General features: G+C 38.7%; 1 protein-coding gene across 8 annotated transcripts in view; it reads right to left on the minus strand.

The window, feature by feature from the left end:
* Positions 1-25,560, minus strand: part of AUTS2 (activator of transcription and developmental regulator AUTS2) — a 1,077,115-nt gene that overhangs the window by 658,745 nt on the left and 392,810 nt on the right. For all 8 annotated transcript variants that reach the window (XM_075264852.1, XM_075264857.1, XM_075264856.1 and 5 more), the window contains one exon: positions 9,025-9,126. In XM_075264852.1, coding sequence (XP_075120953.1) covers positions 9,025-9,126 — 102 coding nt within the window. The remainder of the gene's footprint in view (positions 1-9,024; positions 9,127-25,560) is intronic.

Genomic DNA, 25,560 nt, shown 5'->3' on the forward strand with positions numbered 1-25,560 from the left:
TTCAGAAGTGGGTCCACCCATCAGAACCACCTAGAAATACGTGACCTGCACAGATAATGCTGTGTCAATGGCCCCCACATAGTATAACACCCCTTAGTGGCTCTCACACAGTATAATAGTCCCCTAATATTTCTCTTATAATGTCCCCCTCCAGGTTCCTCCCCACAGATTCATGTGCCCCCCCTGCCAGGCCCCACAATGTCACCCCCTCCAATTTTCCTCCACTGTGTCATTTCCCCCTCAGGTTGTTCCCACAGCATCATGTTCCCCCACACTGACATGCCCCTTTCATGTCCCCCACTGTATATATAAAAGAAAAAAAAAAGATAACCCTTAATACTCAATACTCCCCTCTAATACTTAATACTCACCTTTCCCTGTTCCCCTGTTTAACCCTCTCTGGTCTTGTAGTCTTTAAGGAGTAACAGGCATGATGTACTGACATCACTAGATTGCACCTCCTGCTCCCAGGACACTGGGTTGTGAAGCAAGGAGGATGCTGAGTTGGGGTAGCTCTGACCCACTGCCATGGACAGCGGGACAGCAAATGTAGAACTGTCCCGCTTTCCAAAGGGGCCCTCCGCTATTATAGGGCTCAGTGCAAGGGCACTGTTGATCCTATGGTTAAACCAGCCCTGCACCTCAGTATGACAACTATTCCTCCAGGAAGAAAACAAAGGAGGAGTGCTCCTAGTGTGATACTGATAGAACAAGAAACACACAGTTGAAGAGACTCGGCAATCGTGGTAAAGGAGATGTACACTCAAGCTAATGCTTCCAGCTTATGGGGTGTCTGGACCTGACCACTGCTGAATTGTGACTCATCACTGTGAAGAAAGGAGTCACAACTGGAGAACTACTCTAAAGGTAAATTATTTATTCATCGGGTGCAACATATTGCAAAATATTGCACGAGACAACTACGGTAATAATAAAAGAGAAGGCGCTTCCTGTTGGCACTGTGATAAAATAACAAAAACAGTAAAAGTAACAAAAATATAGCGACTCTCACCTAGTGGGTTACTCAAAAATAGGCATAACACGATTGTGAGTGTGCGAGTACTAGTCACACTGGTCAAACCATAGTGTTGTAGACAACTCAGTGCAGATGTGTAGAGGAACCCACAATAGGAAGCTAAATGGGGCCATACTGATAACCCAGGACTGATAGTTTATTAAAGTAGAAATATGAATACAAATGCAACACACATTTTGTGGGTAAAGGATGGTGGCATCACAATAGTTAACTGTGACATCACAATAGGCTATTGTGACATCATAATGGGGTACTGTGACATTGCAGTGAGGTGTTGTGACATAATAATGGTTAATTTAGACTCTGTGACATCACAATGGAGCACTGACTAGCAGCACTTTTCTCTCCTCATGGTTAGTGTGGACACCGTATGGAAAACACACCGAACCCAGATGTGAACCAGGTCTAAGATTAAGGAACATTAAATATATTTTGATGCAGTAGTAAATTACACATACTTCAATATATTGTATATGTTCTTGGTTGTCAAAGCCTTTTATCAGGCCACGGTATCGCTAGATAAGAATAAATCCACGTGGGCGTTTTGAACCTTCTTAGTCACAGCTACAGTATGAGCCTGAGACTCGTATAGTTTATTTTTTCTGGACATGATACAATTAATTCTTGCATGGGAACATACAAGGGTATCTCTGAATCAAAGTAGTCATGGGAAGGACAGAGATGTAAAACTCTCACCAGTCATATGAAGAGCTGAAACTACATCACAGTAATGTCTGGCATGAATTATTGCAGATTAAAAAGGATCTGACAGCTATTGGGATATGTCTGTTTTAAGAATTGTATTTCCTACAAAATAATTCTGGAGAATTTCCCCTTCAAACTGTATGTTTTCTCTGTCTTGTTTTCCTGTTAGAAAACAAAGAATAAATTGAAAATTGGGTGTTGCTGGGGTGTAGCTTCAATCTGATATTCTCCAACAGGCCTTAAGGTGTCCCATTTTTACCCCTTTAGTAAAGGCAATTGTAACATTTATTTCTTAATTTTCTAGGATGAATAGACCAAAAAGATGATTCTGAATTGTTAATTGTGATGAATTGACAAGTGCTCTTCACGGTAATGCATGCTAAGGGGCATTTACTCACATGAGTGATATGCATTGGCAACACTGTGAGAATTTACAAACCCAACGAGTTTTCTGGCACAGACGGACATAAACATGGCTCTTTATTGCACCAAATGGCTGATTACACTCAGTGGCCAAAAGTCATGAGAAGGCGGGTCCCAGTGCCTGTTGTGTTGGATATGACACTCAAACAGTGTGACGCAATGCGGCCTATGGCACTAGTGTCGCCAGGATATCTGAGCAGACTGTAGACAGGTGTCTCGTGAACATGGCAGCACGTCGCTAATTAAGTGACTTTGAACGGGAGATGATAATCTGTGCAAGACACATGGGGCATAGCATTCTGGAGATTACCCAGGAATTTGGGTTTCCGAGGTCAACAGTGTCTTGGGTGGACCTGCAATATCGCAGAGACAACGTTGGCAGCTGCGTAAACCGGCGGAGCAGTAGACCATGAGTGTTTGATGAACGGACATCATGTCACCACCGCAGAGTCGTACGGGGCTCTCGACAGTCTACTGTTGGTCAAATCACCACCGATTTGAATGTGGGGCACCAGGACCCCATTTCCACCTGGACTGTATGCCGAGAACTGCACCTCATAGGCTTCAGCAGTCGATGCCCGACCCGTGTCCCTTTGCTGACTTGTAGTCCATGCATCGCCGTCTTGCTGCAGTTATCAGGGCTCGCAGCGGGGCGACCCGCTATCAACGACGCATCTGGTACCTTCCCATGACTTTTGGCCACTCAGTATATATGCCCTGCTCACCACTTTTCACAAAAGTGGGTGAAGCAAGGTGAAGACCAAGGTGCGCCATGGCAGGGACACCTCAGCCCAATAAATTTACTATCACTTACACCAGAAAACTGGCATGAGTTATACCAGAAATCTACACCAGATTTCAATCCTGTACTCTCACGAATCAGAATTATTTAGAGGGAGGAGCCTCTTTATAATTCAGGCGCATCTGGCACCAGCAGGCAAACTGATGAAGACTGGTATGTGAAATGCCAGTCTTAATAGATCCCCCCCCCCCCCTATTTCTCCTATAATAAATGGTGAAAAAAATCTAAACCATTTACTTGAATTCCCTCAGTTTAACTAGTTTAACTAGACAAAAAAAGATAAATTAGAATATGCAATGACTGCATATATACTAAAGGCAGAAAAGTCCATTTCACTGCACTGCATTTTTACTTAATGGCCAAGACGATTATTTACTACTTTTTTAAATAAATGTTTTCTGCGGAATTTTATTCTGAATAGTTCATAGAACTCCCACATTGCTTGGGATCTTGATCCTTTTGGCTAACTGCTGATATATAGCCTAATCCAGCAAGAAATGGGATTCATGTTGATAAGATAGAAAGTACAGTATCACTGGCTTGTTTGGAAACATCAGGTTTTAATAAAATAAATTCCAAGATAGAACTTAATACATCAATGCATGGATAAATGGAAATTTATGAGGATTACATTTCCATAACTTTTTAGATGGAAAGTTATTAAAATTTTATTTATATAATACCTATGAGCATTCCATACTTTATAGCATCTTCATTGTTAATGGGACAAATAATGCAAATACACAATCTGGGGTGTTAGTGCTCTTAGATGGCAGCTGGGAGCCTAATAAAAGCCCCTATGTCTATCTTCAGTGTATCCCTTTTATGCTCTGTTAGAAAAAGCATATTGGTCAATCATATCAAACAAACACTGTATGCAGTGGCGTAACTAGGAATGGCTGGGCCCCAAGGCAAACATTTGACATGGTCTCCCCCCTCTCCCGACTCCCCTGAACCCCCTTTGAACTGCATTTCTGTATTCACTATTACGCACCATGGTGGTCCCTACACACACTATTGTGCCCCATAGTGGCCCCTGCACAAACTAATATTCCCCACAGTGGACCCTGCACACACTATTATGTCCTTAGTGGCCCCTGCACACACTAATGCCTTTAGTGGCCCCTGCATACACTATTATGCCCTTAGTGGCCCCAGTATAATAATAGCAGTATTTGTTTGGGTTTACTCAACATATCTTCTTACCTCGGGTCCCACATCCTTCCTTACCAATCTCCACTCCAGCTCATGGCCATCTCCACTTCTCCTTCTTCCCTCCTGGCAGGTCCCAGCGATGTGATATGAGACATACAAGCCCATGGAGGGCGGAAGAGGAAGCAGAGGCGGCCATGAGCAGGAACAGGGATCAGTATGTAAATAGGGCCTGCTACCTACTGTGGTTACTATTATGGAGGCTACTGCAGTACTTACACCACTGCCTTTGTAGTATTTCAGAGTCCCAGAAATGAGTCTAAAAATCAGTTATATTTATTATGGATCTTGGAGAAGAGGGAGCCTTTATTTGAATAGCTGAGTACAACCACATCCTTAGTAAATACACCCATCTGGCGTGGAAGTTAATCTTCCACCTCCTCTGATGTCACCAAAGTTCTGTGAAATCCCACACATGCCCTTGTAGTCCAGAATGTATCTGATCAATTGCCAATTTTTCCAGGAATACGTAATTTTGGTGCGCAATATGTTGTGCCCAGCTTATATCATAGAGGGTAGCTCCGAAATCTGTACCCAGGATATCCTCCAAAATAGTTTTTGGAGTGTGTGTCTCTGTTGACACAACCTGGACGCAACATATTGAGTACTGAAATGGAAAATCTCTGAAAAAATTGCAATTTTCACTTTTCATTATCAGCCGCGCATTCATTTCTGGAAATTAAATTAATGCAACGCACAAATTTAAAAATGCTTGATAAATCCCGTCATTGGTGTAGTTTCCAAAATGGGTTGACATGTCTGCGGATCCTCTTTTCTGGCAATTCAAGGGCTCAGCAAAAGTGATGTCCAAAAGCCAAATTGTGCCTCAAAAATCACAATTGCATTCCTTCCCTTCTGTGCCTGGTTTGCAGGTTAAAACAGTAGCATAACTAGGAATGGCGGGTCCCTGTGGCGATCTTTTGACATGGCCCCCCCGACCGACCGATACCGATGACCTCCACTGACCCCCTCCTACGCATTCCTGCACACACTATTATGCCCCATAGTGGCCCCTGCACACAGTATTATGTCCCTTAGTGGCCCCTGCACACAGTATTATGTCCTATAGTGGCCCCTGCACACAGTATTATCCCCCATAGTAGCTCCTGCACACAGTATTATGTCCCTTAGTGGCCCCTGCACAGAGTATTATCCCCATAGTGGCCCCTGCACACAGTATTATCCCCCATAGTGGCCCCTGCACACAGTATTATCCCCCATAGTGGCCCCTATACACAGTATTATGCCCATAATGAACACCCATAAGCAATTATTATACTCTGGGGTCTTTTCAGACCCCAGAGTATAATAATCAGAGACCCAGGGGAGAAAAACATTAAAAAAAACCTCTGTTACTCACCTATCTCCCGGCTCCTACGCTGTCGGCCTCCGAAGTAGTCACCCTTCAATGACATCAGATGTCACATGACCTGGGACTCAGGCCCAGCCCATGTGACGTCGGACGACTAGGCCGAAGCCTGCACAGATTGTGGAGAGGTAAGTAATAGTGTTTTTTATGTTTCTTACCTCTCCCGGGCCGCTGATCATTATATTCGGGGGTCCAAAAAGACCTCTGAGGATAATGATAGCAGCGGTAGCGGCTGTCACCAGGCCCCTAATGTCCCGGGCCCTGTGGCAGCTGCCTCCACTGCTATGGCAGTAGTTACGCCACTGGGTTAAAATTTTAATCAAATAAAAATTTGAAAAGTGTGTGCAATAGTATCCAGCCCCTGTAGTATTTGGTCTTCATGATGCTGTTTGTTCACTAGTGTTCTCTAACAAAGCACTGAGGCCTCAACAGAAAAGGTGTATTTATACTGAAACTAAATTACACACAGTGGGACTCTATTAACTAATTCAGTGACTTCTGAAGGAAATTGTGTACACTGGATTTTATTTAGGGGTATCAGAGTACTGGGGATGAATACTTTTACACGTCACAGTTTTCAGATTTCTATTTGATTAAATTTAGAAAACCATGTACCGCTTTGATTCCACTTCACAATTTAGTGTTACTTTGTGTTGGCTTAATACTTAATGGCTCGATAAAATACATTTGCGTTTGTGGTTGTAAGGTGACAAAATGTGGAAAAGTTCAAGGGGTATGAATACTTTTGCAAGGATATATATATATATATATATATATATATATATATATATGATTTTGCACATGGGTTCATTTGAACATGACATATATTTTTCGGTGTACAATATTAAACATAGACTATACAATACATTGTTTTTCCTCTTATTCTATTGTTGTTGCAATACTTTGTTTATTAATGGTCCGCTATAGTGTGTAAATTAATCTTAACTGGTTTCCCCGTGTTATCGGCTCAATTTTGTGAAGTGTCATTCCTCTGCTTGGATCTCATTAGAGCGAAAGAAGAACAAGTCTCTGTCAACATGCCAAGTCTAACTTTCCATGTAGCTCAATGGTAGAAGATAATAAGAAGAATAGTTGAAAGTTATTTCTTTCGTGAGGATAAGGCATCTGACATGCTTAAGGAACGAGTAATCACTATATTTTTCCATAGCCAATTTTATTTTCAGACCCACAGAACACTCTAGTCATTCATTTTATTTTATCTGGACAGATATCTGTCTGCATTGCATTTTTTGAATAGAGAATTTGGTCTATTAAAGCTGTCAGCTCATTTTGCTATCCCACAGTATACATAGTACCATGCTGCAGAAAGTGCTTTGACCATTTTAATAATGGAAGTCCTTAGCCATAAGGTGTACTCTACTGTTATACATTTTTGTGCATTTTCGTTAATACCCTATTTACATCTTAAAACTACTGTAAACATATATGTAAACAACTGTATATTCATACATACACTATTTTGCAAGATGAGGCAATGACAGATATATGCAAATGTATACAGCTATATACACACGGTGGCACGTTTTAAACATGCAGACTGAATCTAATGCTTGAAAGCTTTATAAATAAAGCCCTGTATCGAAATTTGCCACTATTATGTTGGTGTTCAAACAGTGTGACATACTTATGAGATTTTCTTCTTAAATGGCTTTTTCCTATCCTTAGAGGGGTTGTCTGGGATAAATATAAATCCCTACACTAATCTAAACACCCTCCTACTTGCTAAACAACCTAATTAATCAAAAATGTATATTTATCCCTATTTACCTAGGGACATTTTCTGATTATCCAGTGATGCTCCGTTTCCCCGTTTCCAGAAACAGATCGTCACTAGGGTTGAGCGATCGGGATCGGAAAACTTCGGCAATCGAGTAAATTTCACGATCTACATCTCAGATTTAGCAGAGCTGAGTATATGATAAAGCCCTGCTTTATGAAGCAGAAGACTCGTTAGACAAGTCCACTTACCTGCACAGAAACGCTGCCGCTCCCCATCTGTTCTCTTCTCACCTCTTCTCGGTCTCGGTCCGTGCGCTCCCCCTAGCTCCCAGGTTAGTGTTACAGACTTAGTAAGAAGGTGGGGCTTGTGGCTTAGGAGAGTGTGGGTGGGTACTGTTCCCGCCCACACTCTCCTAAGCCACAACAAGCCCCGCCTACTCCCAGCATCAGTAACACTAGCCTGGGAGGCTGGGGCACATATGGTGCTCTGCAGACATACTGTTATGGTCAGCAGGATATATTAAAAAAATCTAAAAGAAATAATATCCTGCGGAGCCCTCTGGACTCTGACTGCTAACACCTAAGTGTGAATACTGTCTGACAATTAGTGTCACTGTCAGCTAACTAAAGAACCAGGTGTGCTCTGTTAAATTCACAGAGCCACCTGTGTAGGTCAGAGCAGACGCTACAACAATTAAACTGTCTAGCCAGAACTCCTGGCCTAGACAGAGACCGCCTAAACCTTGTATGCTGCAGTTCCATCCAACCACAAGGCAACTACTGCCAAAGCAACTAGCAGTGTCAACACAGACTTAGAAGTACACAGCTAGCTAAGGCCTACAGAGATTTTCCCCACTTAAACACACAAGGCAGCGTGGAAGTTACATAGCAGAAAACTGAACCATGTAAACAAATGCAGGAGATACCAGGAAATCTCAGAGACACGCAAAAATCACTTAAAACACAGCTAAAGGTATATGGGTCCATTTATTAACCCATTAATAGCACCAACAAACTTAAAAAAATAAATAAATAAAAAAACAAAACTTTTTTTGCCCCTAAAACCCCTTTAAGAAAGGTCATAAACATAAGATCAAGTGAATGAGACAAAGCCCAGAACAGTCATTGCTATGGTGTCACCATCAGAAATGTAACTAGACTCTGATACAAAATGTGTACCAGTGCTCTCCAACCAATATGTCACCTTTATAGCAAAGTATAGGTGTCTGTCTATTTGATAGGCATAAAGTGCAAGATCAGGGTGAGAACCTCTAAAGCCTCTCTGTGCCACAAATGTCTAATAGACGTGGACAGGTCTCACCTCTAGGACCAGCACACATCTCCAAAATGATGGGTCACCCAACCCCTATTTCACATGGTGAGGTGGAAGCTGGCCATTGAATCCAGAATAAGAATACATAGAGAGGCAACTGTTCATTTGTGCAACATTCTTCATGCAGATCTTTAGGTGTCACGTGGCACCTGTTTCTGGCTAGCTATAAAACTCCTATAGAAATGCTGTAAAGGCAAAAAAACACACATACATGTACAGCCACCTCTCCATCTATTCTCCTTCTAGATGTGGCACTCAGCAGAACGCTTGATCTGCAGACAGACATGGCCTGAGCATAAAGTCTACCATAAATGTATAAGATGGAAATACCCCTTTGAAACGATTCTATCTTTCTTGCAGAGCTGAGTTATTCAGTTTGTTGACAGTCTACTGTACATACTTACATCACTTAGATGCTCCCGGGAGATACTTCTCTGTGAAGGTTTTGATTCTCTGCCTGGACTTTCACTGTCACTGTCTTGGCAGTTGTTCTGTCCTGGTTTGAGCTGTGGATAGACAATGAATATTTAAGTATTCATGGTTGTGTAGTAAAAGAGATGTTTGCCATGACATATACTGAAATGTTCCAGACTGATTGACAGGTCTCCCTGTATTACATGTGTACACGGAGGGCTATGAATCATCATAGGTAGGTAGGTAAGCTCTCACTATCATATGCTGCTGTTAGATTGAAAAGTACAAACCACCTGATGTGTTCATTTTAAGAGGTGGCAATCCCTTATTTTTTTCCTATTAAGTTTGATGGCTAAGTTTTTCATGGTGACTTATCAAGGTCATTTTGACTTTTCAGATGAGATACAGAATTGTGGCATGTTACAAATTATCAAGTATACTCCATAGTCATGAAAGTTTCATAGGAAGAACAGTGAAGTGGTGCAAAAGGCATACTTTTACATCTAGTATTCTCTGTACTGCAATGCATAGCTTAAAGAGGACTTTTCATTTCCTCAGGCACATACAGTTTTATATACAGCTAGAAAGCCAACTGCGCTGAATTCAGTATACTGTCAGCTTTCCCTTTATGTGCCTGGGGGCTGAAGATATCGGTGCCATTACCAATCTCAACCCACTGTCAGAAGGCGTCATCACTGGGTGGTAAGGAACACTCCCTCTGACAGTACATGGCTTTAGACAGTATTGTGGGTGGGGAGAGGGTGTTTCTCACAGCCCAAGTAGACTGTCAGGAACGCCTTTCTGACAGTGGTCTGAGATCGGTAATGGCTCCAATATCTGAAGTCCTGGGGCACTTAATGGGAAAGCTGACAATACGCTGAATTCAAAGCACGGTGGGCTTTCTAGAGGTGTATAAAACCGCATGTTCCTGAGGAAATGAAAGGTTCTCTTTAAGGTTATGGCCATATAAAGGGATGAGATATCCTGGAGTGACCTGCCCTGGGTTTAACCACTGAGGCTATGATAATTGACGTGCTGTAGGTTCCAAATGAAAACATTTTTTCTCTACAATGTGTGGCTTGTATTTGGTGAGATTCAATCCACTTCACTGCAATTGTAACTAAGGTTAATTGCCCGCGATTCTACTAGTGACTAAACCAATGCACACTTGAACTGTGTGGCCAGTCTAAACAGGTTTTCATTTTAGGACAACACCTCTTCTAATTGAAGATTCCCTGTAAACCCTTGCAGCCAAATGACATTATCTTGGAGAAGAAATATAGTAATACACACTGATCACTCAAATGTCCATGCCAAGACTATGAACTGGTCTTTGTGTATGCCATTCAATGGAAAGGGTTGTGAACAATTTTATTGCAGATTTTAGTCTAACTGTAGCTTATCTCAGGCCCAGGTAGACTAATGGTCCAGCACATCTATTGTTATACAATCCAGTGCTCATTCCATTATTATAGATAAAGAAAACCACACACATGGTTTCAAAGCCTTAGGCTAAAGCTCCACGTTGCGGAAACACAGCTTTTTTTGCTGCAGATTTTGTTGCAGTTTTTTGGGCCAGAGCCAGGAGTGGATCGAGTAGAAGATAGAAGTAGAAGCATAGAGTATATATTTCCCATTCCTTTTACAGCCATTCTTGGGTTTGGCTCAAAAAAACGCAACAAAATCTGCAACAAAAAAAGCTGCGTTTCCGCAACATAGGGCCTTAGCCTTAGTTGTCTATAGTAACACTTATGGTATCTCAGACACACACACACTAGAGTCACATTTATGTCAAGGCAAATCCACCAACCGAACATGTATTTGGAAGAAAACAAATGTTTTGAGAACAATAAAAATTCAAGCTGGTTCCCATCAGATGTAAACTAATGACCCCAATGGTCAAAAACAACAGGGTTAAACACTCAACACCTCATTATTGGATATATTCTACACTTTGATATACACACACTGTACAACTAGCTATACTGTACATCCTATACATTTTACCTTAGCTAAAATGAAAACTACTTTTCAGCGAGCAAAAACATCCCAACATATTAAGAAATAAATATTCTGGTGAAGATTGAGTATTACTAACCTATTAGAATGTAATAACCTATTCTTATTGTTTGTTTATTCAATTTTCCAGGCAGCAGCTGCTACTGCAGCGAGCGTTGCGCAGAGCTCTTCAGTGGAGTGGAGTGTGCGAGCGCTTGGTGCTGATTAGCGAGCTGCCACTCTCCATCTTCTAATTATGGCTAATCCCACAACAGACTTCTACTTCGAGTCACTCCGCAACTACTTCTCACTTGACCTACACAGCAGAGAAGAAATCTTTGTCCCCTGAAATCCGCATGTTAATCCTGCCATCAAAAAAATCACAGGAGACCATCTCTGGATATAATTGTTTAATTTACAGTATTAAGATAATCCAGCAAAAGTTGTATGCCTTTTCTCAATTCATTTATTTGTAGAATATCATTTGTATCTTTTATCTGTTTTCTTATCACAAATTAAATCAGTGTCTTAATAACATATATTTGGACAGTATACTTATTATTACTAGGCGGCAACTCAGATCATAGCCTAGTGCTCACTATCGGTGGTCCTCAAATGTGTTACTCAAAGCTTCTAAAACAACTACCAAGTAGCCATAGAATGGAAAGAGACTTCTTTGTCTTCTACCAAAAAAATAGATTCTTGTGGAAACTTGTCAAAATAAGCTAAATGAACACCCCGCAGAGGCTTAAAATTATTGTCTGTCTGTCTGTCTATCTATCTATCTACGTTCATCCAGAGATCCAGAGTGGAGAGTCTACTATGGGCACTGATCTTGGTTGACATTCTGCTCACACATGACTCAACACCTGTGCACAGGTTTCCATTGCTGGGGTCCCAAAGCAGATACTCAAGGATCCCTAGACTATAATGGTGTAAGCAGGGTTTCCACCTAGTTTGCAGGACTTTTCTCTTTGCATTTTTTAACCAGATTCAGTGACAGAAACAAGCAGAGACCGGATGCAGGTTTGAACCTAGCCTAAGTGATACAGGCAATCTGTGGCTATCCCCCTCCCAATGCTCCATTTATAGAGAACATAATTTCTCAGCCACTGATCAACCACATGCAGGGGAAGGTGCAGGGACACTGAGGACCTTAATGAAGAATCTCCAATGAGTCTCTGGATGAATGGAGACTTACGTTTATCGTGATTGTTACTTAAAGTCTCTCCAAGGAATAAAAAAAAAAAATGAGTTGGAAGACCCCTTTACCCGTGATGGATAATACATGAAAACCTATTGATCTGTTGATGGATTTCTTTGCATGAAGAAAAAAAAGAGTATTTCAAAAGAATAACCAAACATAAATTTTTAAACAAATTTGTTGCACTAATATAATAGAAACTGATATATGTTTACTCTGGGCGTTGGGATGAGTTTATCTCTAACATTTGGGAATAAAAATGGATATAAATATTTTTCATATTGTATCAGTATTCATGTATTTTTCATATGCAGCAGTGCGTCTCTAAAAAGAGGCAGACAATTTAATGCAATATAAAATCTATGTGTGTTTTATTTTATTTCCTTGATATGATAGCGGGGCAGTTTCTACCACTATTCTACCACTATTGGCTCATGTGTGAATACAGGAAAGTTGAACATACATGTTGATTCAGTTGACATTTGGCTAACTGCTATGTGCTCTGCCTCATCCATAAACACATGTTCAGATTAGCCAAGCATGTATATTTACAGGCAAATGGAAAAACATAATCCACTGTCAGATAGGGATGGAATACACCACTAGCAGTGCTTTTATACCAGGGGAACAAAGAATCAGGTATGTTGAAATGCTACAAGCCTGATCCTGTTTCCCTGGTACAGTATGGCTGCAGATGACTGAATATTTACCTAATGTGTATGCCCAAATTATAGGAGATATCTAACATATCTATTTTAGTAGAAATATTGCCACATTCATCTAAAAATCTGCTATAAATGCTTACATTTTTAGACATTTATTTGTGTGAAGATGTAACTTTTCCTTTTCTAAGCACGGTAATCTTTGGGCTAGTGCAGTTTTCCCCCCACTTTTCAGAAAAATTGAGGTTGCCACTGCAATGGCTTGTCTTCTCAAAAAGTGATGAAGCAGCTAGTGATGACTCTATAACCTAACTCACCATCAGAGATCAGAGGTGCACTGGGGCCCCTTTTTATTTACTTATGTTACTTACATTCTCCCAAGTAGGGCTTACAAACTAAATTTCCTATCACTGTGCCTTTGGAGTGTATAAGAAAAATGGAGTACTTGGATTAAACCCATGCAAATATGGGGAAACCATATAAACTCCATGCAGATCTTATCCTTGGCCGGAATTGACTACATTGTGCACAAACCATTGACCCACCTTTGGCTATGCCCCTGATGCCAAGGATGTAGTGAAGTAATACAGACAAGTTGCATGTGTGTCCGCTGCTGCAGAGCATAGAATGTGGACAGACTTAAAGATCAGGAAATGCAACCCAAGAGGAAGCAATAACAATAAAGTAAGTTGATTATATTAGAACTTAAACATTTTCTAATAGGGCCTAATATGTACATGCTGTAGTTTTGACACCTTAAAGATAATTGGTTTTAGTTTACAATTACAATGTTATGTTTTACAGTACAAGAAAAATACATGAGTTTTTTTATCCACACATTGCAGAATAAAATGCAGTAGAAAAGCTACATTGACAAAAATACTTGCACTTTTTAATATAATAGCATGTTAATACTAGATTTGGAATTGCAAGCGGTTTCACCTATATATTGAATAACGCATGCATTTTCTCAGCGTTTTTTTTTCCCTCTGTGTTATCTACTCGCATCCCATTTTTCACAGCCTTCTTGCACTGAAGGGGTACCCATTTTATGGATCCATCATACCTTTGAGTGCATGGAGGAGTCTGTGAAAATGGACAAAAATAGGACTTGACCTAAAGTATTATGATTGTTTAATATTGGTCAAGTGAATAGCCCCCCCCCCCCTCATTCACTTGAATTGAACCTAATGCTGCCGCGTGACGTCCATTAGAAAAAATAAAAACAGACATCACACAGCCATTATTCACTGTTGTGTGAATATAGCCTTAAAGATGATTAAAAGGAAATGAAGGCTGCAATTATCTCATCTGTATTGATACTAACTCACATTAAGATGTCTGGAGAAGTGTTCCTGGCGAGATCTTGGTTTTGTCTTTTCTTACATGTCGATCATTTCATTTATTTTTTTTCTTGTACAATTACCATTGACTCTCCAGCAACAATTGCCCGCTCTTCCGTACTAGTTAAATACAATAATGACACATTTTGTATGGCTAAATGGAAATGGACTTTTCTAACATTTTGATTTTCCTTTAATGAAACACATTCTCCTTTCTTGAAAACTATAAATTGCCAGTTGAGCGAATTACTTAGTATGGGAATTACTTAGTATGGAAAAATAACAAATGTCAAAATAGCATTTTAAAAAATTCATGAATTTCAAGCTCAAATGGTAGCACTACAGAATTATTATTTCATTTACTTTTCTTCATTTTCACTACCTGATGACTGAGTAGGAGAAGAACTGTCACCAGAAATATAGCTTGTAACATTAGAACTTTGACATAACCACTAAAAATGACATCTTGGAACAACCATGGAATGTGACAAGGATTTTTGTTGCCAAACCAGTTATTTCTAAAGCAAAGTCATATGTTGAAACTTTATTAATAACACTGAACACTTGCTCCAATGTATTCCCACTCCTATTGTATCTAAATATAATAGTCTTGATATAGTAATGATAGAAAATGCAACTTGCTAATATATACACCAGTCAAAATAGTCGAATCACTGAGAAATTTTCTTGTTTTGAAAAGAATTAGTTCCTATTGATGGATATGCTGCTGAGCTGCATTACTACAACCTATGAGCAGGTAGGATAATGTTTGGGAAACAAAGCAGCCATGTTTTGTCATCCTAGACACCTGTTTTATGGTATACATGTAGGACATTTCTAGCAGATGCCTCTGCCACTATCCCATTAGCCAAACGCTGTAATTAGCTACGGTATCTCCATCAGCCTTACACACTTTAAAGGGGGTAGCCGCATGCATGTCCAACCACTAGGCTATTCCAGTCCTTGTTCCTAAGTCATGGTCTTATTGATGGGACCCCAGCAGTTAGACAGCTATCATCAATCCCGTAGACACGTATCACCAATCCTGTAGACACTTGTCACCAATCCCGTAGACATGTATTACCAATCCTGTAGACATGTATCACCAATTCCGTGAGTAGGTTAGAAGACTTAATTGTAGCAATATTATTTTTATTTTTTTACTAGCTTATTTCTATTTTTTTTTACAGTACATATGTATACACAGTGCCCAGATGTTACATACACATGTAGAAGATAAACTAGTCACTGCTCTAATTCACTTATCTGAATAAGTGGTGCTATGTGTAAATAGCGACACCAATGCCATAGCAGTGCTAAGCTGTTTCATTTTAGAAATCATACATATTTAGAAGTGAATATTCTGAAAATAATATATTTATCTTTTTCATGTGTATTCCATTTACTCTGTCATTGGCCTGATGAAGACACCTTTTCGGTGTTGAAACGCGTAACCTTTTATATCCTTGGACCCAATAAAGTCATTTTGTTTTATCAGCTCTTGTGCTCCTCATAACTGGATTATTACACACCAGTAGCGCTCTACAATTTCCTGTTTCGTTTTTTTTTTGCATTTTCTTACATTCCCTCCTATTTCCCACCACCCACTCCTTGGGATGGTAGCGAAGTGAAAAAAGTTGTCCAGCACAATGTCAACTCCACGTAATGAATTTAAAACTTAGCTTTCATTTTGTAGAAATCATTTACAGCCCATAAAAGTTCATAGTGTGAATGAGGTGAGTGAGACCGTAGACTACGCATTTCAGAGTAGTCACTCATTAGTCATGGACCATAATCATCGCTTCACTACTAGAGACTCTGATCACATGTAAGTGGGCCATATTTATTGATATATATATATATATATATATATATATATATATATATATATTTTTTTTTTTTTTTTTCAAGCTACAGGGGCTATTTGTACATTTTTGTTTTTTTGAAATTCCATGGGATGGTGTCTGGGTAAGAGCTACAATTGGATCAGTGGGCTCTCCTTGAGTCTATCATCCACCCAACGGGTGCCAGGTCATCAATTTTCCCATTATTTTAAACCATGGTGAAGCTACTGCACTGACTTTTATATTTAGTACTATGATGTGGGTTTTCAGGCAAGTTCTGCATTTGGTGCATGTCCTAGAACTGTTTCTCTAATAAGGAAATGTGTGTGTTCTAACACTCAGTTATAATGCTCCTTCTACTCCTCAATGCAGCCTTGTAGTATAGAATAATATAGTGTAGACCGTCTGAACTGAGCCTTAAAGCACTGTCGGGTTGGATGACTACAAAGTAAAATTGTATCATTTTAAAATATTCAAGCTCTGTCGTTCCCTGATCTTTCAAGTCAAACAATTTCATTCAAATGTATCAGTCCATTTTGAAAGAGGATTACCAGGTCATATTTATTTTCCTGTCTGTCAGCTGAGCAACAAGAAAAACAATTTATATGCAGCAGAAGGAGCAGAAGACTTTTTAAACTATGATTTAATCTCTGTTGAACTTTAATAGTTTTGTGAATCAGGTGTAAAAGAATCCATTACAGTTCAGTTATTGATAGTATCTTAAATTTTCACGCATACTAGGCTACATTTAAATGACTGACTAGAAATAACACATATGCAGTGCTGCATTCTGAGGCTGGAGCTCAACAAAGAGCCACTGAAACAATTCTTAGAAATAGAGGATTAAATGGGGTTGATATCACCTAGAAATACAGTGTATTTTGCATGCCATCAAATATTTATAAAAGACATAATATACTGAATATTTAGCTGTTAATTACAAGATCATATTTCATCCATAGCATAGAAATTTTTGCATACGCACTATGAATGACAGTCCCACCAGTAAGGTCCTACTCCTTACTGATCAGACAATTACCCTTATCCTATGGAAAGGGGATAACTTTCATTCATGGTTTAGCCTTTTTTATTTCTAGTCAATAGGACCACCCCAGGACAATGGACATATAACAAAGAATCCAAACTACTCTTATATCGATGCTTCAGATTTATCTATTGAATCAACATAAAGATACAGGCAAAATAACTTGAGTAATATTAAATTTAATGTATAGCCATGATCAAAGTCCTTGGATATTCTGATCCGTTAGGTTTCTGTACTGTGGCCGCTTAAGGGGTGTGAGTGCCTGTTTTTTCTAATTTCTATGCAATGTTTGGCATGTTTTATCTCATGTCATATTAAAGAGGCATTCCTCAAAGTTATCATACTGCACTGGAGTACAGAAATGGAGACTCCAATCACTTCTTTGTAGGGTTCATGTAAGCAATTATGTCTTGTGCATAAATCCCAAGTCTGTATTTCTTAGCCTCCAATGACTAATAAAGAGAATAAATAATCCAAAACAAGCAGTAGAATAGGGTTGGATATTCAGAGAATAACCAAATTATAAATGACTAATTGGGGCAGTAATGTAAGTCAGGTTTGGATCATCCAAGGCTCTGTTCACACTTCCATCAGTGTGACCTGCAGAATTCTGGATGCACAAGATGAAGACCAATGGGGTTATCGTGTTTCCTTCATGTGGTCAGCAGTAGGGTTGAGCCAATCTTGAGATTTCAGGATCGATTTCAAAATCCAATTTCCGATAATTTTCCAGCCAATCCCAATCGTGAAATTTGCTCGATCGCCGATCGGGATCCAATCTTTTCCGATCCCGATCCTCAATCCTAGTCAATGCTTCTCTATGGGAAAAGTCACTTGAAGATTGTGCCGATCTTGAAATAATCTCCGACCTCAATCCCGCTGCAAAAGATCGGGTCGGAATTCCGATCGCGATTGTGAAATTTACTCGATCGCCGATTGGAATCCGATCTTTTCTGATCCCGATCACTCAACCCTAGTCAGCAGCCGTCTGTATGCTATGCTATTCTTACAGCAAATATGGCTGAATTTATGGTAATATTTCAGTTTTTCTGCCTCATCATAGGAGACAGAGTCTACAATGTAAATGTGAACAGAGCCTAGGCCATATAAATATAAGTTAAGTTGTTACATTTTAGTCCCCAAAAAAGAGACCAGAATTATGGGTGACAAAAATTCTCCATAATTCATAGCAACTGTAGAATTAAAGGACATCTTGAAACAATATAGCATTGCAGAAGTTATTTCTAAATTTGTCTTAATACGTGTGCTTATTTTGCATTCTTTGTATTTTATACCTAAATTATTTATTACAGTTACTATTCTATTTTAATCTATATGGATAAGAAATATTGTTGTCTGAAACGTAACCAGAAAATATTTCTCCATATAGTCAACAATGTATTCTATACGGACCTATGGGAAAAATAATTCAGAGCAATCTGAGCATGCAAATTCGCACTGTAATAGACTGTAACTAGCAGAAATATTCAGAAAGCCATTTCTTAACCCATAAATTAAATCCTAAATTTGGATTACAATATATCAGTGCGAGGCAGACAAAACATCAGAATGTGAAGTACAATTGAAATAGCTATAGGATTTATTAGATGGGGATTTTGCTAAGAAGCGGTTTTACACTATAACGCCTCTTCTGGACAAGCATACATAAAACATGTGACGATGGTGTCAATACCTCACAGTTTTGCAACATTTTGCCAATTGTCAGATTATTTTAGATCAGCAAAAATCTGGAGCAAAGTCAGTTATATGATGGCTGTTGGCCAAATTTACCGTAAATATCTTGTAGCTCAGAGCAGTAAAATGATAAGTTGCTAGGGATTTTCTACCCTCTGATTTTATAGGAAATAGAGCAACCTGGATGAAGTGACTTCATCATACTATGTTGCACATATAATTGTGTGTGTGTATTTAGGTGTGTGTACATATATATATATATATATATATATATATATATATATATATATGAGAGCATATATATATATATATATATATATATATATAATATTTATGCATATCTAGGTACTGAAGATACATCCACCCTTAATTTAGCGTTTACTTGCCTAAGGACTCCAATTTCTCATGAACGACTGCAATTCCCAACTCAATGACTAGCCACTCATAAGAGTGTATAGGATAAATTGCATATCTTTTTGTGTTATGTTATCATAAAAAGCTGTTAATATCATATCTGAACTACACATGAGCAAATGACTTCATGATTACCAAATTTGTTATATATCTTTCAATAATTTAGGTTTTCTGATATACTTGGGGGTCCTCTTTGGTTGTTTTCAAGGTTTAAGCACCATGATGTCAGTGCCACAAACTTGAACACTAAGACTGAGACTCATCAGTTCCCAGGAGATTGATGTCATCCAGGAGGCTGGAAGAGGCCAGAAAATGACCAAAGAGGACCCAGAGGGAAAGGTGAGTGAAGTTGAGTGAGTATTGGTGTATTATGTTTTCGCACCTCCCCTGGGCCTCCCTTTATTGTATTCTGAGGTCTATTAGAAAATACCAAGGTACATAAAGGAAATGTGTAGTTGCTATATTTCTTTTAAATTTTTTCTTAATATGTGCTGCATTTATATAGTAAAGTACATAAAATAAAGACCTTATAATAGTTAACCATGAATAACAAATTGTGGATTCTCTGTCTGTTCTTCCATGTCTTAATAACTAAACCTGGATAGCTTGAAGTTACATATAAGGCATTTAGGGTTCCTAGAACTTTGGAATTCAAGATCAGTAGAGTCAGAACCATAGGCCATACATCTGATTTATACATATCAGGAATAATGACAATGTCCATGAGCTGTAAATGTTGAAATAATGGCAATAATCCTGAATGCATTCTAAAAGGTCCAGATTTTATTTTGCAACAATAAGTTAATTACATGGCTACTCCTAAGAGTTAAGATATACGGATGACAAAAATGTCTTTAAATGAACATATCCCTGTTTATTGGAGCAATCAATAGTTTGCTGTACGCTTCATTATTTTAATCATGTTGGTGATCCATCTCTCAGATTTTCTTAGATGACAGCTAGGCCTGGAAGATGATTATGTCTATGTAGTCATATGCGGTATTCTCTCAAGCATGGATGTTTTTGTCAATTGTAATAGCTTATGGTACTGTAACAATTCTACGGTACTCTTTTGAACCTCTTTACACTATACTTAACTAAAAAAAGCTACAAATGACTGCATAAATGATGTGTAAGCTAACAATGCGTAATGTATGATTTCCATTCATCTGAACTCAACATAGTGAGAATAGTGACACATACCTCATTTGCATTATATTATTGACAACAAGTCCCATATTAGTGAATAGTGATAGAAATGAAGCCTGGTGGAATAATGCTACTGTAATGTCTTTCCACATATGGAATTTATCTTATATGCTTCATGATATGATATACATATAAATAGATAAATATACAGTTGCCAATTTTTTCCAACCTGCCACTTATCACGGTGCATAAAATGAAATACTTGTTTATCAGGATCTGCTGGACATCTCTGGCGGTGTCTTATTTTCCTAGCATCATTTGAAGGCTTTTGTCAGCATGTCAAATACATCATGCCCTCTATGCCAATTCCTAACTGGTGTAGACTTCCATTTTGGTGCAGGGCTGGTGGACAGATTTATGAAGACACCACAGTCTATTCATAAATCTCCAGTTCCCTGTGTCGTGGAATAAAGGATATTTTTATTATATTACTGGTGAGTATTCCTTGTTTTATATTGCTTTTTATATACATATGGACTATTGGGCTGTATTTTGGAGAGAGAATCATCAACATTTAAGGGGCTCCTCTTGTGTTAGATATCTGCCTATATATTGTAGGATTGAAGCAGTGCCAAAGAATCTCTGTTTTTGAATCCTTTGTCTGAAATGGTTACATTAAAATTGTCTTAATGAACTAAAGTGGAGATCAGTTAAGTATGGTAACATCTGTGGATACAAAGCTGGTGCTATTACATTATCCAACCACTTACTGCTGTACAAAAAAGGGTATAGACAGTGCATATAACAAATGGTTTGCTGTTACAATAGTCTCTTTTAAACTTGTTAACTGTATAGCTTCTGCAGGGAATGTGTTCAGGAATGAAACACTATAAACAATATTTCACATAAAGTGAATCTTAAGGGTGTCGGTACATACACAAAAATCCTTACTTTTCAGCTAATTATAATCAACACAACACAATGTAAATACTAGTCAACCTTGTCATACAAGTCAAAATTGCACACGTTCAGGTATGTTAAAAAACGCGATTGTAAGACCAACAATTCACTGTGTGCAAATGCAATGAAAAAACAGTCTAGCAATAAAACCTCCCTTGAAGTCTTTGCTGTTCCACCTTAGTACCATGTGACTATGCTTAAAATTTCAAGATCAGTAGTGAAACCTTGTGTCAACAAATCATATGCAGTATCAAAATGCGTAAAGCTACCTTTATAGCTCCTATGTATTAGTGTGAGATGTAGCCCATCACTAGCCCAATGAAATGCATAGTAGCCCACTGCTAAGACATTGTAGTCTAATATTGAGTCCTACAATACATTGAATCAATCTATTTCATTAAAATATGGGATGTCTTTTAACTTTAATAGGATTTAACCTTTGTAATAGTATTCCACAGTTTTGCAATAATATCTTGAAAACATAAAAAGGTCAAAATCAAGCTACTGAACAAGAGACAAATAAAATATCAAGTCCAATTTGGCTTGTCCAATACTTGACTCTGTCACTGAGTTCATTGAGTGGGTTGATAAAGATTAAAAATGGTCTTTTTTGGCCAAAATTATGTTTTTTATCTTTTGTGTACGCTAACAAACAAAAGCAGCAGAACCCTGTAACCACATATGTATTGTATTAAGTTTATTTATTTAATGATCTAAAGTTTGCTATACAATTTCATTAGTTGCTAGTTGAGATGAGCAAGTAGTGAAATATTCAAGATTCCATATTCGTTTCGAGTAGAGCCTCAATATGCGACTACTTGATTGAGTATCGAATCCCATTACAGTCTATGGGAAAAAATGCTTATTTCAGGGGAAACCACTATTCGACTAAAGGAGAGTCACCAAGTCCACGAGTAGCAGGAGGAGAGTGTAATAGTCTATGGGGTCCATGCGCTTTAACTGCACAGCGCTTGCAGTTGCGCTGATATTCCGTTTGGTGGGGGTCCTCCTGCGGACTCCTTCTGGATGGGAGGCAAGCGCTAATGTGAACCGGCCCTTACTCGTCCTGCAGAACCAGCATTGATTGGCCGAATGCTATACACTGTATAGCATTCGGCCAATCAACGCTGGTTCTGCAGCAGGCTCGTCCTTGCTAGTCGGGAGAGCTGGCAGCTTGCGTTTATGTGGGATCTGACTTTTTCTCATAGGAATGCATTGACTAGCATTGATTGGCCACTGTACAGCATTCGACCAATCAACGCTGGTTCTGCCGGAGGCTCGTCTGTGAGGAGGCGAAGTCTAAGATTGGACCACAGCAGTCTCCATTGTAGTCCGATCTTAGACTCCGCCTCCTCACAGATGAGCCTCTGGCAGAACCAGCGTTGATTGGCCGAATGCTGTACACTGGCCAATCAATGCTGGTCAATGCATTCCTATGAGAAAAAGTCAGCTCCTGCATAAACGCAAGCTGCCAGCTCTCCCGACTAGCAAGGACAAGCCTGCTGCAGAACCAGTGTTGATTTGCCGAATGCTATACAGTGTATAGCATTCAGCAAATCAACGCTGGTTCTGAATCGAATCTTTACTGCGAATAACGATAGTATTCGAACGAGTACGAGTATTTTGAATACCGTAGTATTCGTTCGAATACCTACTCGATCGAATACTACTGGTTCATCTCTAGTTGCTAGCTAAATGCTTGTTCATCTGACAGCTGACTCAAAGAAAATATGCAAAAAAAAAACAAGACCATATATGGTTATTCTAACATAACAATAACAAAGTTACGGCTCTTGGAATATGATAATCAAAAATGAAAAGTAATGCTTTGTCTTGAAGGCAAAACTAGACAAATATTCTTAAGGGATTACATTTCAACAGATACCTTCCTTCTCTGATGTCAGCTGTCGAGGGGAGTCAGAAGACCCCCCAATACAACTGACATAGTCAATTTGTTGGTCATCCGTGTTCTATATTTCTGTGTTCCTCTAGGAGTCAATGGAATGGCCAATGAATACACAGTGTGTATATGCCGCTTAAATGCTTATGCCGCTCAGTTAATTTCCATTTTATTCCATTACCATTACATCTGCATTCAAACTGTTATAAGAAGTCTACAAATAATATTACAGATTTTATATCTTTAGAGATTGTTCAAAGAGATTTTTCTAATGGGTATTTCATCACCTTTGCTTTTTCACAAACCTCACCCTTAGTTAAAATCTTCTTTGTAGTGGAAAACCAAGCCCACTTAGGCACTATACTAATTCAAGATCCTTATACTTTGCAACTGACCTGCATTAGCCCATCAATCTCCAATAAAACGGGTCATCCAATATGTAAAATGAATTGCTGAACAATACACATTTCAATGTCTCTTGTTACACTAGTTCAGAACTGCAAAAGTTAAAATTCAGAAAATAGCAGTTTAGTAGAATAAATTAAGGATGAGTAGATGACAAATTGATGTATTCCGAGCACATACATTCTTAAAATTAATTTCCACTTTCATTTTAGGCATACAAAAAGAATCTTAGCACATCAAAGTTGCTCAGGCAAGAAAAAAAAAAGAAACAAATTAATAACTATTTAAGTATTCTGTTTCATCATGATAACAAACAGATGGTTTTAATATTCTGGAGGCTAATTTCTGAACAATTAAAAACACAGCAAGATATTAACATCTAATGAAACATTTTAACTACCAGTATATGCATCTGCCATTAATTTCAACACAGTAAGGTCTTGGTTCCCCTCAATCTGTTCTTTATTAAGGGAAATTTTTCCACTCTGAATTTAGTGAAGTAGAGAATTAACAACTGTTTTCAATCAGCAGTCAGCATGATATTTTGCTAGCAAAGGCTGAAATCATTTACACAATGAAACACAATTTTTGCATTATTGCTTTGATGTACAGTATATACGGCTCGGAATTGCATAGGGACCCTTGGACTAATTTAGAGTGTTTCTTGTTGCCATTGTTTTATAAATCGTTGTGTTTAGTTTATAGCTGGCAACATTGTTTCAGTTTACTGTACAAATACTTTTCCATATAATATGTTACCAGTCATAGATGAACACAAACTCATATAGGTATGACTGTATAGCTAACGGCTCTTATCATGGACTCAATGGGCTTGGGCAGGTGGGATGAACAGCTGCCGGAAACATAGGACATGACAAGTTAATATCCAGACCTTAAGATTCACTCTTACTCAAAATGTAGATGTTAGAAGATTATCTGCTTGGCCACCTGGGCATTAGACATTAGTTAGGGGAAAGCCTAATATAGAATATGGAGAATTTTCCATAGCTAAATGGTGACAGCAGCCTATTTCCAAAAAGAACAAAGGATAGGCCATGTTGAAAGCTGTTTTTTTGCCCCCAACATCTGCTGTTGTAATGAAAGTTGGAAGGTCCTCATACAAATGGCAGACCATCTATCTACTTATCGGTGAGTTGTTTGCTTTTTAACGTGCATATGGTTAGCTTTACAGACCATGACAGGATAAATCGGGTGGCACTAGGGTTGGGCCTTGGAGAAATTTACAAGGTGAATTTGTGCAGAAAGGTGCAACCGGTGACAGTCACATGGTCACATGTATGATCATATATTTAACAACTATAAAGCTGAGTTTCAAGGACTGAGTGTGGTGTGCTGCATACTGATACCAGTCACCAAGGGAGATTATCTAGTTTGGAGATTAAAGGTGTCTATAAATTGAATGAAAACCACCGAACTAATGGAACACAGAAATGGATAAATGAACATTCATCACGCACATTCGAGTACAGTCTGTTACAAAAAGTCTCTATTTTACACAGTAAATGCATGTTCCTTAGCATGAAAGAATTGTTCTGTAATGCCATATGGACATTTATTTCGCTACTGCTACATCTGTATGATGTTTAGCCTCCAACGTCATTATATATCCTCCATGTTGATAAAGCTTAACCCAAGTTTTTTGGCAGAGGGACTGGGTCACTAGCTATATGAAATATGCTTTTATTTTTTTATTTTAATTAAAGGACTTTGGACAACAGAAAATCTAGAAGACACTTGGTAGAGACCAGTGGCAAAACCTGCAATGCAAGTAAATTGTCAATCACAAAATATAACCTGCTTTTTTGCTATATTTTTTTATTTCCATTTATTGGTCTGTAAAACAGAAGCAGGCAAGAGGTTTACATAAACATTATTTTTGCAAAAAC

This window comes from Leptodactylus fuscus, chromosome 2 (genome assembly GCF_031893055.1).
Source record: "Leptodactylus fuscus isolate aLepFus1 chromosome 2, aLepFus1.hap2, whole genome shotgun sequence".
NCBI classification, from domain to species: Eukaryota; Metazoa; Chordata; class Amphibia; order Anura; family Leptodactylidae; genus Leptodactylus; species Leptodactylus fuscus.